The sequence below is a fragment of the Pseudocercospora fijiensis genome (genome assembly GCF_000340215.1).
Source record: "Pseudocercospora fijiensis CIRAD86 unplaced genomic scaffold MYCFIscaffold_3, whole genome shotgun sequence".
Lineage (NCBI taxonomy): Eukaryota > Fungi > Ascomycota > Dothideomycetes > Mycosphaerellales > Mycosphaerellaceae > Pseudocercospora > Pseudocercospora fijiensis.
The window spans coordinates 3,726,030-3,740,693 of record NW_006921534.1 but is presented as its reverse complement, the minus strand read 5'-3'; the positions used below and the strand labels follow the sequence as shown (position 1 = coordinate 3,740,693).

General features: G+C 50.9%; 8 protein-coding genes across 8 annotated transcripts; 4 read left to right on the top strand and 4 right to left on the bottom strand.

Annotated features, from left to right (window-relative positions):
- Positions 1–113: 113 nt before the first annotated feature.
- MYCFIDRAFT_163323 (uncharacterized protein) lies at positions 114–1,257 on the bottom strand. The gene has a single exon (XM_007926954.1). The coding sequence runs from the start codon at positions 1,112–1,114 to the stop codon at positions 467–469; it is 648 nt and encodes a 215-aa protein (XP_007925145.1). The 5' UTR covers positions 1,115–1,257; the 3' UTR covers positions 114–466.
- Positions 1,258–1,464: 207 nt separating this feature from the next.
- MYCFIDRAFT_187499 (uncharacterized protein) lies at positions 1,465–4,142 on the bottom strand (the record flags this gene model as incomplete). The annotated part of the gene is made up of 4 exons (XM_007926953.1): positions 1,465–1,474; positions 2,471–2,797; positions 2,938–3,431; positions 3,645–4,142. The coding sequence occupies 4 exons, from the start codon at positions 4,140–4,142 to the stop codon at positions 1,465–1,467; spliced, it is 1,329 nt and encodes a 442-aa protein (XP_007925144.1).
- A 535-nt stretch (positions 4,143–4,677) lies between these two features.
- MYCFIDRAFT_134643 (uncharacterized protein) lies at positions 4,678–6,732 on the bottom strand (the record flags this gene model as incomplete). The annotated part of the gene is made up of 1 exon (XM_007926952.1): positions 4,678–6,732. The coding sequence occupies one exon, from the start codon at positions 6,730–6,732 to the stop codon at positions 4,678–4,680; it is 2,055 nt and encodes a 684-aa protein (XP_007925143.1).
- Positions 6,733–7,110: 378 nt separating this feature from the next.
- On the top strand, positions 7,111–7,929 carry MYCFIDRAFT_134470 (uncharacterized protein; the record flags this gene model as incomplete). The annotated part of the gene is made up of 1 exon (XM_007926951.1): positions 7,111–7,929. The coding sequence occupies one exon, from the start codon at positions 7,111–7,113 to the stop codon at positions 7,927–7,929; it is 819 nt and encodes a 272-aa protein (XP_007925142.1).
- A 318-nt stretch (positions 7,930–8,247) lies between these two features.
- On the top strand, positions 8,248–9,429 carry MYCFIDRAFT_195540 (uncharacterized protein; the record flags this gene model as incomplete). Its single annotated transcript, XM_007926950.1, has 1 exon — positions 8,248–9,429. One exon carries the CDS (start codon positions 8,248–8,250, stop codon positions 9,427–9,429), a length of 1,182 nt encoding a protein of 393 aa, XP_007925141.1.
- Positions 9,430–9,880: 451 nt separating this feature from the next.
- MYCFIDRAFT_187496 (uncharacterized protein) lies at positions 9,881–10,616 on the top strand (the record flags this gene model as incomplete). The annotated part of the gene is made up of 3 exons (XM_007926949.1): positions 9,881–9,893; positions 9,955–10,268; positions 10,326–10,616. 3 exons carry the CDS (start codon positions 9,881–9,883, stop codon positions 10,614–10,616), a joined length of 618 nt encoding a protein of 205 aa, XP_007925140.1.
- A 490-nt stretch (positions 10,617–11,106) lies between these two features.
- Positions 11,107–12,189, bottom strand: MYCFIDRAFT_135610 (uncharacterized protein; the record flags this gene model as incomplete). The annotated part of the gene is made up of 2 exons (XM_007926948.1): positions 11,107–12,022; positions 12,137–12,189. The coding sequence occupies 2 exons, from the start codon at positions 12,187–12,189 to the stop codon at positions 11,107–11,109; spliced, it is 969 nt and encodes a 322-aa protein (XP_007925139.1).
- A 1,412-nt stretch (positions 12,190–13,601) lies between these two features.
- MYCFIDRAFT_102256 (uncharacterized protein) lies at positions 13,602–13,916 on the top strand (the record flags this gene model as incomplete). Its single annotated transcript, XM_007926947.1, has 1 exon — positions 13,602–13,916. A coding segment is annotated over one exon (315 nt), but the record flags the coding sequence as incomplete, so codon positions are not given.
- Between the last annotated feature and the right edge of the window lie 748 nt (positions 13,917–14,664).

The window sequence follows — 14,664 nt, the reverse complement described above, 5'->3', positions numbered from 1 at the left end:
TAGGGATACGCGAGCGAACGAGCGAGCATAATGGACAGCAGTTTCTCCTGGTGCATGTGTGCTTGCTGGCTCGCCGGTTTGGCAGCGTTTTACGACTGGGACCACGACCAAACATGTTTGCAAGCTTGCATTTGTATATTTTACTCAGCTTTTGATAGAATCCCAAGCTTTGCTGTCTACTCTTTTCTCGTTGATTTTCTTTCGTGAAGTCATCTTCGTCTTGTTGTATTCTATTAGATCTCTAGCTGCGGGTATCTTTCCTTCCTGATCGTACGCCTCGCTTCGAACGGATTTGCATGTGAACGCTACTTGTGCCGCCACCAAAATGCCCCAATCTGGGGACGAGCAGGACCGTAAGAGTCGACCATCTGTACCAGCTTGTTGCAGCCGAAACGAGATATCGAGATATCGAGAGACCTCAAGATATCTCAGCCATACAGTAATCGACACCAGACTCGCAACACCCTCACGTCTCCTTCTGCAACCTCCCATTCCTCTTCCTCCACGCCTCAACCCCGGCATCAATCTCCTGCTTCGTCACCCCATTCCTGACTAACTGCATCACAACCCCCAATTCCTCAACATTCTTATTCCTACTCTCATCATCAAAAAACAACATCTCCCCAAATGGCACTCCACTCTTCTCCGCCAAAGCCCTGAAATGTCTTCTCTTGTCGCCCGGATATATTTCTAAATGATCGAAAAAAGCAATCGCTCCCTTGCTCGCCTCTTTCCCTTCATTTTGTTCTTGTGTTGTTGTTGGGATGCGTAGGAGTTCTAGCATTCTCCTCGCGAGACTCGGGGCTGATGTCCGTGATGCTGCTCCGAGTTGCAGATTGCGGGACTTGATGTGGTGGAGAATTGCGGGCACGTCGTTGTAGAATGCACAGGATTCTCCGTATGCGTCTTTCACGATGAGGCCGGAGGTCGTGGGTTTTAATGGGCCTGATACGTGCGTATCGACCCAGAAGGGCCAGAGGGTATAGTCTAGGTCGAAGACGAAAAGTTGGGGTAGAGGCAAACCGTCTGTGAAGGTTGATGGGGCGGCGAGGGATGTTTCTGGGAGGGTTGCTCGTGTTGTGCCGTCGGGGGCTGTAGGGCGGTTGCGGCCCATGATTATTGTTGCGAGGAGGAGAGCGAGGAGGGAGAGGAGGATTGGGAGGCGCCGGTCGAGGGATGCGGACGGTTCTGCTTTTTCAGCAGGTCGTGAGGGAGTTGAGGGCTCCAGGATTGTTGTGGTGAGCAGGAGTCGAGGATGTGATGGATGTTTCTTCCTTCACATGCAGAGCTTCTTGACACTTTCTTCGGTGACGTCGATCCTTGTCTGGCGCACGTGCCGAAAATGCAGGGTCCTGTTAGCGCGAAGCTTAGATTTCACGTCTCGGCTCCTCTTGATGAAGCGCTGCACTACACGATAGATTGGGGACGACCATTCTGACATCGACTCTCATTGACGCTTATGGACTATGTGTTTCTAAAGTGGTTCTGGCGCTTAAAAGGAACTCGATCAGTGTGCTGTGAATAGAGGCCCGAGTCTGGATGAATTGCTGCATTCCTGGCTTTATGAGATGCGCAAAGGGCCCAATATATCGAGTCTGAGTCTGCATCATCAGAGGCAGCTGTAAGCTACTGCTCTCCCAAGGCCGCAAAGCTGTGGGCATACCGTATTTCGAAATGCTGCCTTGGCACGAGTGACTAATCTAGACTCTCAACTTCAGAGTTATGCCAATTATGCTCCTCCTCTCGAAGTGATTCCGGTGCGTAGTAGCTTGCTTCGTTCCACTCCTTGTTCCAATCGCCTGCGTGCAGACCCCAACCCTCATCATTGTGCGGGTTCGTTTCTTTGAGGCTAGGCCAGTCATCTCTAGTTTCAGTCTCCCATCTGTTGACGACCTGCTCTGGTTCATCTTGACAACGAAGTGATAGACTCATTTCGGGATCCTTACTGAAGACGCGTAATCCAACACCACAGGTGATAAGCCAATTGATTTCTTCAACGGTGGAGAAGAAGCCAGCTGGAGAGTTTGTGCGCTTGTTTCGGAGCAGAGGCTTCTGTGAGTCTCCCCAGCTGTCCCGGGACGCATTATGGTCAGAGACAGGAGGCTCAATGATTTGCGTTGAACTTTCGACAAAAGTGAGTCGCTTCCTGGCCTGATCGTAGTTCTTGACGAGCTGTTGCAACTTCTTGCATCGCTTGTGTGCGAATTGAGAATGTACGTCCCTTGCTGGCTTGACATCGTGCCCATGACGGCGCGATGTATAAACCTTCACGAATATATTGTAGATCCCTGCTTCTAGCTTGACTTCTGAGCTGAGTGAGCGCTCTGAAGCAGCTGACTCCTCCTCCTGAGACCAGAGACTTGTAGCGCGAGCGATGTAATGATCGAATTGAGATCCTTGACGACAGACAAGGAAGTCAAGGTGGAATGCACGGGTTCCTTGAAGACCGAGAAAGTGACGTTCGTCGAGCTGCTGCAAGGACAGAACGGTCTCCGTGTCGCATGTCACTTCAAGCTGAAAATAGACATTGTTGTACTGGGGAATCCAGCTAACACTGAGCTCAGTCCATGCTTGGCAGCTTGACCATGTCTCGTTGAAAATTCGTGCAATGTGCAGTGTCTGGAAGGTTTTCAGTGCGTCCTCGAAAGTCATGTAGAAGACTCCATCATCGGCAGACCTCTTGAGCCATAGACTGGCAAAGGGTGTCCACTCTTTACTGCCCCTCGCCCAGGGCCCGTGCCAGAGGCCTCTTCTGCTGCTTCCCCAAGGGTTCCGAATGCGCAGAAGTCGGACGGTGCTCATGGTGGAGATGTCGAAGTATTAAACAGCCTGTTCGATGGCATACGCGTGTTGTGATATGATTCCGTGGCGACCTGAGCCATATCCATCGGCAAATGAGCTGATTGCGAAGATATGCTCACCGTCAGCGGTTCGAACTGAGTCCACAGCCGATCGTGATCGCTGATGCTAAGAGTATCGAAACGACTTGCGACTCCTCCAGTCAGGTCTTCGATTCCTTCATCCGGCATGCCACCTCTAAGAGCGTAGAAGTCTCCGTGTAGCTTAGCAAAGGCTTTCTCCAAGAGAGGCAACCAGATCTGACTCGCGTTTTGGCACTTAGCGAAATGGAGAGCATTGGAACCGCTCTGGTTCTCAGCTCGATATGAATCACACCTCTCGCAGTTCAGATTGTCGTTCTTGTCGTTGGCGGTGTGGAAATCCTGCGCTGTCAGGTAGAGAAAGTCGTCCACAATGACGTGTGTCCATGCACCGTGCTGGTAAAAGCAGAATCCATAGATTCCCAGCTTTAGGTCCCAGGCCACGCAGACCTTTTGTAGCAGATCGTTGCGATTACCAAGAGCAGCGACAGCAGAAAGGAACCAGCAGTCACCTAGCTGTCCTTGTGCCATTTGTGTGGACGTGTACAGTGGCTTCGATTCACGGTGGAAATAGATCCGGCGCACAATTTGAGTCCCGATCAGAATAAAGCATAGAAGAGTTGATATCTTTGACTCCAGGACCTCGAACACGATGGCCACTAGTCCAAGCTCAGCTACGAACGCGATGAGCTGATTGATCGCCTCTCCCAGTTTTGCCAGCCTCTTATTGCTTTGTTCGGACTCAGTCAATGTGGGAATCCAGACTTCAGGACAGCCGGTAGCAATGATGGGGCTACCAAAGGTCTCACTGATACGATGGACTGATTTCGGCTCGTTGTCTTGCTTATCGGGGTCTTGCTTGAGATCCATAGTCCAAGTACCAGCTCTAATGCGAATGTTCTTCTCCGGTAGTCTTCGACAGTCAACCGTATGTACGCCATCGACAATGTCTGAAACTGGAAATTGATTATCGTCACCCCATTGCGCCAACTCTCGCTGATCGTCTCGCGACACCGAAGCGAACAAGCCATTCAAGCAGTTTCGCGATCCTTTTGGGTTCCAAAAGTCGTTCTTGAGGTCAAAGTCAGGATCGGTGAAGCGCTCGTTATTACGCATGCAGTTCTTTGCAATTGCTTGCACGTCTTCGATACAACTACGCCGTGCGGCTGCATAGCTCTCAGAACTTGCTGCATGTGTAGTGCTACCAGAGCAGGTATCTGAATCTTGATCGATTGTGGTCGTGGTGTCTATTTTGGACGACATTGCTTCCATATCTTGCAGAGAGCCCCATGGCACAGGGTCTGAATCGCTCGGCGGCGTCGATGTTTCGTCCATAGCCACCATGGGCTTCGAATGCGACGCTGTTATGGCTTGAGCGCGGTCCATCATGATAGATGTCAGAGTGCTGCAATCAGAGAAAGTATGAAGCCTTTGTGTCTTAGTTGATCCTCATCTAGTATTTTCAAGGGGTTTCTGAAGTGAAGCACTTGAAGCAAGCAACTGATTTCGTGGAGCGTCGCAGCAGAATCTCTTGCATGCGCAGAGGGCTCATTTGTTTGATCCAACTGGCCTCAGATAGATCTTCGAATTCATACAAAGCCATGTCACATCCACGATCTGTTGTGTTCCGAGATGTTGCCAAAGTCTGTCTGGGATTGCTTGTATGAGTGAAGAGAACAGCTGCCAGTCAAGACATTTGCCAAAGGTACCAATCCGTCAGCCAGTACTGTTCCAGAGGTGTCTTCATGTGTGCCATACGTAACTTGGTCCCTCGGGAAGTATCCAGAAGAATTGGCCTCTATCCTACCTGCAACATCTCTTGGCGCTCGGTCTCAGCGCTGGGCCGTGCACTGGCATTCTTTGCCTCTCGAACTTCCTTCTTAGTCAAACCAAGTACATCGACGTATTCCCCAAATGTGAGCATGATCTCTGCCAGGCCCTCCTTAAGCACCAACAGAAGCTCGTCCACCTCCTTGACTCTCCTGCTCTTGCCCTCCATGAATTCGACGTCAGTCCAGTGCGGCTTCAGTTCCTTGACATACTTCTCAACGGCCACAATGACCTCGGTATATGTACGGACAATGCTCGCAATATCCTTCTGTGTTTGCCCATACTGATCTTCTGCGATTGATCGAACCACAAGCCGTGTGAGTGACTTTGTGGCATGCGATATGTTCGAAATCTTGCTATATGGGGATCCAAACACAGTGGCAATCACTCTCCGCGCAAAAGTCTGCCTGAATGGCTCGCCAGCGGTGGACTTGAGCGCATCAGCCATGATACCAGTGGCCTGTCGCTCGATCTCCTCAGGTCTCAAGCGTTGGCGATATTCTGCTGGCACCTTCTCCGCGCCCCACTCAATCGCCTTTCTGCCGCCAACCGACCCGAAGCTCTGAGCTCCTGGTGACTGGCCAACCGATTTCGCCATGTTACCTAGGGTGTTGAATAGGTCTGGTTTCCGTCTCGCAAACACATCACCATCCTCGATAACCTTGCTATCGGCAATCTTCTTCAGTCCGTTGTCCTCCTTAGCCAAGCCGATAAAGTGCTGTGATTGCTGCTTCCGCTCTTTCTCCTCATCCTGCTTGGTCTTGAACTTCACAGGCTCAATCGCTGTCTTGACTCGCTCTTGAACGTCCTTGATCTCTTTCAAGCATAGCTTGCAGACATGCGACCACGTGCTCTCATCTCGGCGATCGACTTCGGTATATATGGTCTGCCTCCGCTGCTCGTATTGCGTGCAGATGAGATATAGCTCCCAAAATGCAAAGGTCTTGGTCAAGTCTTTCTTGCTATTCAGACCAGTGATGAGACTGCCATTCGGATCCTTGCTCCTGTGAAGCACAATGCCTCTCGCGTCCTTGACCTCATTTGTGAGTGGCTGCTCCTTCTTCACTGGTGGCTGTGAGACGAATATGTCAAATGTCTGATTGGAAAGCTCCCACAAAAGCGACAGCATCAGTGAGGCAGTGAACGTCTGCCATGCCAATCTGCCAACATGGAGTATGCCAGTCGGGGGAGCGTCAGGCGTCAGGTCGGAAAAGAAGACTCTCGCGAAGAAGTAATTCATCTTCCAGGCAAAGCGGCGCAGGACTAGCCAATAGACCAAGTTGTTGACCAGAAACATGGTGGTTACGGTCAGATTACAAGATCTGGTCAGAATCGTGCCATTCTGCTCGAGCAAGCGAATGAATGCTCGCGGGATCCATTTGCTATTGTCGAATGCATCAGGAGCGAGGCCGATAGCCTTGAAGACGGCATTCTTACGATCCGCCTCGACGTTTTGCTCGGCAATTCGGACCCGATCGTAGTCGCGCATGAGATGCAGAAGTGTCTGGCTGACGGCAAGCACGAGGAACATGCAGCGCAGGAAAACGGGATTCTCGTTGACTCGCGGTCGCTCATAAGCTGCGCCTGGATCCACCATGGCCAGCTCGGCGCTGCTACTCCGCGACCAGATGTACACTTCACCGAAGAACCATGCACTAAAAGCATACCATGCTCCAGTGTATAATGTCTTCCACAAGCTGGTGTGCTTGAGTAATGTTTCTACTCCGCTCACGCTGGTGCGGTCGCCGATGTGTATATTGGCCATGCGCACAATAAATATGGCGAGGCACGGTATGAAGAGAAGCAGCGCTCGCAGGCCTGCTGGCCCAATCGGGAACCATGACCAGATGTATGAGCCTGAATTTGAGAGAATGAAGGAGTCGACTAGGCAGAATGCGAGTGTGAGTGCGGCGGCCGAGCAGAATCTGCGGTGCAATTGAGGGGTGAGAAAGTCCTTGTATAGCTTGATGCGCTCTACCGGTATGGGTCGAGTTGGGTCGGCCAGCCTCGAGCTGGTCGCCATTGTTTGTTTCGTTTCGTTGTTTCGCGGAGAAAGGTCGTGGGTCGTGGGTCGAGGTGTGAATTCGTTGAATTGCTATGACCGCATTGTTGGATTCATCAAGAAGGAGTGACAGAAGCGCGATGCAGGCATGTAGGCAATAGCAAGAGGAAGCTGCAACTCGATCAAAAATGTCGATGTTGCTGTCGAAACGAAGCTTCCGCGTCTTCACGTGTATAAACAGATTAAGCTTTATGCAGACAAGGATTAATCTTTAGTGCAAACGTCATGTGGCTGGCGCGTGCGCAGCCGATCCGATCAACCTGCAGCTGCGGCAGGCATCTCTAATAATCTGTACATACATTGCATCTCTGCAGCAGCCTCCCGCACAGCATCGCAAACATGTCCTTCAACGACTCCTCCAATTTGGAGTCGCAGCCGACCACATGGCGGAGGGAAGACGACCCGCAATACGCCGATGACCCCGAGTTCCAGCAATACACAACACAGCTATCCGACAAGCTCTTCTCTCTCACATCGAACATCTCCCGACTATCCTCGCAGATTGCGCTCCTCGGCACGCGAAGAGAGACAGACCGTGTACGAGAACGAGTCAGCGACTTGCTCTCGGAGACCCAAGATGGCTTCCGCGAAGTGGGCGAGGGATTGAAGAAGGTGCAGGCATGGCACGATCTGGGACCAAGCCAGAAGTATACAGCAGGCAAATTGAGTCAGGAGTTCAGAGCGAGCTTGACAGAATTTCAAGGACTACAGAGACAGGCGCTGGATAAGCAGCGAGCATCAGCATCAGCCGCGAAGGCAGCTCTGGATCAAGCTGCGCCAACATCTCCTTCGGCACAGGGAGGCCAGCAGCAACTACAACAGCAGCAGGAACAGCTACGACTGGCCGATCAGAGTGAGGTAGACTTTCAGGAAAGCCTTATCATTGAGCGAGAGAGCGAGATAAGGAACATCGAGAGCAGTGTGTCTGAGCTCAACGAGCTGTTCAGGGATGTGGCAACCATGGTTCACGATCAAGGACAGACGCTCGACATTATCAGCGAAAACGTAATGCAGACGCGCGACGATACGAGGAATGCCGACCAACAGCTGCGAACAGCGAGCCGGCACCAGAAGAGTGCAAGAGGGAAGGCGTGCTGTCTGCTGATCATCCTGGCTATTGTATTAGCAGTTGTGATATTGGCAGTCGTGCTTTCATAGACGAACTGGAGATGACGTATTCACAATAATTTGTAACAGTGTCGGTCTGAGTGTATGAGCGTTGGGCTTTGGCTAATCTGATACCCAGTGGTGTTGAGCGTCTACAGATCGGTATTCACTTTGCTTTTCCACTTCACTTTGGCCAATGACTCGATGGCACATGACATGCCATGTGCGGACATTGGAAATGGCTGCTATTGTCCAACTGACCACAATAGCCAACATTCAACATCACTACCGACAATATTTGCGTGAACAACTCAAACATTTATATCAATTACTGGCCTGCCAACTTGCAATCGCGAGCTCACTACTATCATGGAAATCACACAAACGCAAGGCGCTATGGCGAAAGCGACCTTAGCGGCATTCGAGTTTGACACACCGCTCGAAACGGCTGAGCACCAAGAGCAAATGCCATCACCTATCAAAGGCCTGGCAGAAACACGTCAAGCAAAACCCACCATTGTTGAACGCCCTTGCGATGGCTGCAGATCACGAAAAAAGAAGTGCGATAAGCTCCGACCTCGATGCAGCGCCTGCCTTAAGCGCAAGATAACCTGCTACTACAGCGAACCTGGTCGTTCGCTGAAGCGCAAACGTGCGGTCTTAGAAGCAAGCGTTCACACTACAGTCAGTGCAAGAACTTCGCGAGATGGCAGCGTGGAATCACTGCCCGAGAAGAGAGAGCCTGCTCCGTCTACCCGATTCAACAGTCCCGAAGCAGAACTGGCTGCTGTCACAGCCGAGACTGTCCACGGCTTGGGCGAGGACGAAATTGCCCAGATTCCATATTGGAAGTGGATGAATCGGCGCAAGGCCTTCGAGGAAGACATGGAGCGGGCATCAGAAAAGCTCAGAGAAGAGCGGGAAGCAGGAAGATCGCCCAAGGACAGCGTTATCGAGAGCGATGTCCATGACCAAGAGGTCCCGAGAGACGTCAACAGCGCCGGTCTCGAACAAGCGGCGGAGATGGGAGTCCCACAGCCGCGTACAGCAGCTCAAAGAGTCTTCGGCATTTACGAACTACTGGAGAGGATATTGCTCGGGGCAGACATGAAGACAGTGCTTCTCTCACAGCGAGTCGACAAGACATTCCAGAATGTCATCAATCGGTCGACAAGTTTGCAGCAGAAGCTTTTCTTAAAACCTTGCTACTCGAATGTATCGTCAGGTAACCCGCTATTCAAGATCCGACCTCAAACTCCTTTTCTAATGCCTGGTACATTCGAGATCGACCTCATCGGCAGCAAATTCAGTCTGGAAACCATCCGCTTCGACTCACCAGCGCTGTTCTCGAGGGCTCACGAAAATGAAAGCTGGCGTAGAATGCTTGTTGTGCATCCACTTTCTGGAAGTCTCTGTGTGCTCGGTAGGTGTCCCTCCGGCGATTGGGGAGAGTACGGGACGGTTGCATACCCCAGTGGTCGCGAAATTAAGATGCAGGCTCTTTGGGCAGAGCTTGTCATGCAGCAAAGGACTAAAGATTGGTCAAGATAGTCGGATCGGCCAAGTCAAGTGGCTTTGGAAAGTGGAGTCACGGATGATCTGGTGATTTTGAACACAGTTCCTTCAATACAAAAAGCTGCTAAGATGTGAAGAGTGTTGTTAGCTACTTCTTGCAGAAGTGGTCATATTCTCTATCAAGTACAAGCATACGTCCCCTCTTGTAGATCCTCCCTTCAGCATCTAGACTCACAATCCTGAACAATCGCGTCACACAAACAACCACAAGCATCCACTGGCGGCCGCTGTTCCCGCACCAATCGCTTCCCTGCCCATGACTCTTGCCCACGCTAAAGAGCAACCACACTTCACCCATGAATCAGTTATCACATGAAAAGCAATAAGTGCTTAGATGAACCACGTCAGACGCTCGCTTAAGTGCTATCTTCCCACTCGCTCACCTGCCTCAACCATCTGCAACCTCAGAAGTCGCTCCTTTGCAAATATGGCTCCAACCGGTAAGAAACACGAAATTCTTAGAAACGGAAAGGCCACGCGACTGACACATAAATTCCACAGAGGAGAAGCTTCGCCCGATTGTGGTATCAGGACCCTCAGGTTCCGGCAAATCGACGCTGTGGAAACGACTTCAGAAAGAATATCCAGACCGATTCGCACTTTCCGTATCGCATACTACACGACAACCACGGGAAGGGGAAGAAAATGGACGAGAGTACTGGTTCACAGATAAGGAGAGCTTTCAGAAGCTCATAGATGAGGGTGGCTTTATCGAGCATGCACAATTTGGTAGCAATCTCTATGGCACCAGCGTACAAGCTGTAAAAGACGTCGCAGAGAAGGGCAAGACTTGTGTTTTGGATATCGAGATGGAGGTATAAACATGCACTAAAACTCAGGAGATTTCATTGAATACTGAATTCTGAACTCAGGGCGTCAAACAAGTCAAGAAAACCGATCTGAATGCACGCTTCGTCTTCCTCCAACCACCATCGGTCGAAGTGCTGGAAAAGCGATTACGAGGCCGAGGAACAGATAAGGAGGAAGCGATCTTGGAAAGATTAAAACAGGCGGAGAAGGAAATTGAATACAGCCAGACACCAGGCGTGCATGATAAGATCATTGTGAACGATGACTTGGAAAAGGCTTGGGAAGAGTTCAGGAATTTCTGTGTTCCAGAGGCAGAGGAAGCTCAGGTTGAGAGTAAAGGTGTTGGTCCTTAGAGAGAAGGATCGCGGGATAACAATAGAGACTGGACGCACAAACGGCTCGTAAGGATACGCGAGAAGATAGAGGAAAGCGGTCTGGCACGACACTGAAGCATAATGCCTCGCCAGAATCGTGGCCGATCAGGTACCGTCATAATCGTGGTGAGATTAATTGCATTGGCCAGCTTCTAGCAGTCGATTTCATGACCATGGAGACTAGATCTCGTCTGTGTCATTATTCAAAAGGAAACTGTAAGCCTCACTCAATGCTATTTTTCTTTAGGTGCAAGTGGATCGACTGGCGAGGTGCTCGTCTCGCTGTTGCTTGATATCACTCTGAACATCTGATAGATCGCCGGGCTTGCTTCCTGAAGCCCAGTCAGCGCGATATGAAATCAGTGCTGTATATTCCTAGCAGTCTGTCCTCTTTATCTGTCCTCTCGTAATTCTTGAATCATGCAAACTTTATGTCCTTGTCCCGTAATTCAAACCATCGCAGCGTCCTCTATCGTGCTTCTTGCACAGGTAATCGGTCATGGTCTTCTCCGATAGTACGATATGATGTGCTGCCAAGCAATCCTTGTTGGGATTCTTCATCACCGAGTGCTCGATGTCCGCCCGCTCGTTCATTCTTCTCTCCACTAACCCTCTGCATGGCGACCACGATTGCAGAGCCAAGAATCAAACTGGAGCCTATGATCGACAGTACGCCTGGCGTATGGCCAAACACGAGCTTATCGAAAGTCAGTGCGAAAAGCATCTGCGTGTAAGTCATGTTCGTCGCTCGCGATGACTTTTCATAGGATAGACCGGCTGCCAGGAGGAATTGCATGATGAAGCCGCATAATCCCAGGAATATCAAGTATCCCCATTCTTTCAGATCTGCCGGGAAGAGGAACCCAACACCAGGAAGAAATGCCATCATGATACAAGATACAAGTGTGCACCACGCTGAGAAGTAGTTCACGCTGATCAACGGGTGAGCACGAGTTCCAATCCATCGAATCGTGGTGAATGCGACCACGCTGCCGCAAACTCCTATCAACGCAATACCGACGGCTGTTAGGCGTTGTAGAGGTGTAACATTTGCGTAATCGCCGGGATCCGCTTCACCAGAACCCTCAATCGTTGACGGTGCGTCTGAGCCTCCGAAGGCTTGGAAGAGGGAGGTCGGTCGAGCGATGAAGACGACTTCGAAGATTGAGACAAATGTACCTATCATCTCAACTCTGGTGTATGGCTCGTTAATCAGTTTCGAGCAGACCCAACAAGTAATACCTGGCGAAAGGAAAGTAATCACGGTTGCGTCTGCAAGAGGCAGATAGAGCAAGCTGTAGTACAGTCCAAAAACACCAAAAAAGCCTCCAAATCCTCGCGCGACTAGGAGCCATCGCACACCCTTCGCGCCGAGGGGGAAATTTCTGAAAAGCCAAAACGTCAGCAATAATTGTCCATGATATTTCCTACGTCAGACCGTAGGCCAGGTCCAAGGCTGTACAACCGAACGCGTGCTACATTCAGTTTGATTCACTTACTCCGTCTTCTTGTACCACATCCAGGCAGTCGCTAGCACAAATGTTATACTCATCCGCGCGAAAAGAATCTGGAAGGGATGCATTCCCTTGCCCTTGTTCCCTTCGACTTCCAGAAGACGAGTCGTCACATTCATAAGTGTTCCAAACACCTGCGCCATAAGCATGTATGCAAGACCTTTATTCCGGATCCATGACTCCCGTATTCTAACTCTCCAGCCGGCGCCATTCTGTTGTGAATTCTCTGCATTTCTAGGAGTGAAGATCTGCTCATATTCTTCGTTGGATAGCACAGAAAGCACGTCTGGAGAGAGCGGCCTGATAGGTCCTGGCAAGGGTGCTGCTAGGAAACCATTACTTTCCAAGTTCGGCTTCGACCTGCCGTCGAGCTTGGGTGTTGACACTGTATCGCCTATGGCACGTTCCTGGAGGTTCGAGTGAGTATCTGAAATCACGCCTGAGTGAGTGACTTCTGCGGAAGTATTCGAAAGGGCTCCATCTGTCTCCGCCTGGGATTCCGTGCCCATAATCAATGCATAGGATCCACCTCCGGATCTTCCAGGCAGGCCTGGCGAGCTGGAGATAGGCGAGCCGCGAGAAATCTAAGTCTCTGCGCGGAAGTGAGCGTGAATGAAGAAAGATGACTATGACAGTAGGAGACGAGGCTGTTGAGCAAGAAGCTTGTGCTGAAGAAGGCGCGAAAGAAAAGAAAGATCTCTGATCGAATCTTTGAGTCAGCATGGAATGGTATTGTCCTACCTTCCTCGTTCAACCATCGGCCGACGACCCACTTTCATCCATCCTCCCACACACTAAGAAAGGCCCGCGATCGGACGCACGCATGCGGCATGCTGTAGTGATGGCCATTCAAAGGTCTCGAACGCGGCATGGGCTGCAGCGGGTGAGACTGCTTTGCTTGATGCCATTCGAAGGGCGTGGCTCGGGCGTGCAAGACACATGTGAAGCAACACCACAGCAGCATGCGGTGAGGTGTGGTGGTGGCTGCATGCGCGAACACAGATGATGATCTCTGTTTCGCGTGGCCTTTGACAGGCCACCCAACCTCGAAGATTTTCAGCCGAGTCGGCACGTCGGCGAATATCCCTGCGAGGAGAGCTGCGAGACTTCTTGCCTCGGATCTGGCTGCGAGAGCCAATCTGACAGGGCTATCGACTTCAAGAAACATTGCCTGTGACATCGCTTCATTAGTGCCAGAGAACGCAGACGAGAGATATCGATACGGCCATAAAGATACGATCCAAAGATGACAAGATCAGGACCAGCGCTCCCGGAGGCGTACTTCAAGGCTGCATCAGGCAAGGACTTCGAAGCCCTCTCTCCCGAAGGACGAATCAACAGGATCCTGTCAGTAAAAACACCTGACGATGTCCGCTTTCTCAGCCAATTCATGGAGCAGGACGTGAGCCTACAGGAATTCAAACAAACATCGCCAAAGACGTCGACCGCAGTCTTCAGATTTCGGGTAGAGAAGTTCTATTGCAACGCGTCGGGAAATCTACATGGAGGCGCTCAAGCCACTATCTACGACGTCTTGACTAGTCTTGCTGTCCAAGCGATAGGCACGAGAACGTTCTGGCTCAACGCAGGCGTGTCTAGGAGTTTGGAAGTTACGTTTTTGAGACCTGCTCCACTCGGCACAATTCTTCTTTGTGACGTGGAGCTTATGCATACCGGAAAGTCCCTGGCGTTCATGAGAGGCGTGATCAAGCGCGAGGACAATGGCGCGATCATCAGCGTTGGGAAGCACGACAAGGCGGCGGTGGCTGTTAAGAAGGGAATTGACGCACCAACAAAGTCGAACTTATAAGCCGACGTTGTATAGCTCTAGGGTTGTGTACTGAGCCCAGCAGATGCGAGGTATATTCGAGGCGGGTGTGTAATAACAGGTACACATAGATAGACTCAGCCACCAGCTACATAGTATATACCCTTTCAGCTAGAATTATGACTCCAAGATTCGGCATGTTCGACGGACATCGCCGTAGCTGTTGTCGCCCGTTTAAGCCAGGCTTGTTGCACAGTGCTGCTCTTCACATCCCATTGTGTATAACTCATGTATCTTCTTGTTGATCTGTCTGTTCAACTCTCTTTCCTCTTCCCTCATTATCTTCTTGTCCGCTTCAGCTTCTTTCTCGGCGTTCTCAATCTCCCTCTGGAAAGCTGCTAATTGAAGTTCATACTCTCTCGCGGCATTCTTACTTGCCTCGCTCTTGCCGTCGATCTCATCCTTGATGTGCGAAATTTCCTCCTTGATGAGCTGCTGCCGACCTTCGAGCTCTTTGATCTGAGCGTATTGCCTTTGCGCACGCTTGATGCAGTTGTCCCTGAGATCGCCAAGACGGACATTCTTGATGGTTGGGCTGCGATCCTTATGCTCGAACTCTAGCTGGACGAGTTCGTCTTCCACCGGGCGGTCAAGATCGTCAATTTCTTGGATGAGACTTGCGAAAGCTTCTTGTGTGAGAAATCCGGGGTGCTGTTTGCCGGTTGTCGGATCGATGCCTTTCCGC

Coding starts and splice junctions, on each gene's coding strand:
- MYCFIDRAFT_163323 (XM_007926954.1), bottom strand. CDS start 1,114: ATGGGCCGCAACCGCCCTACAGCCCCCGACGGCACAACACGAGCAACC.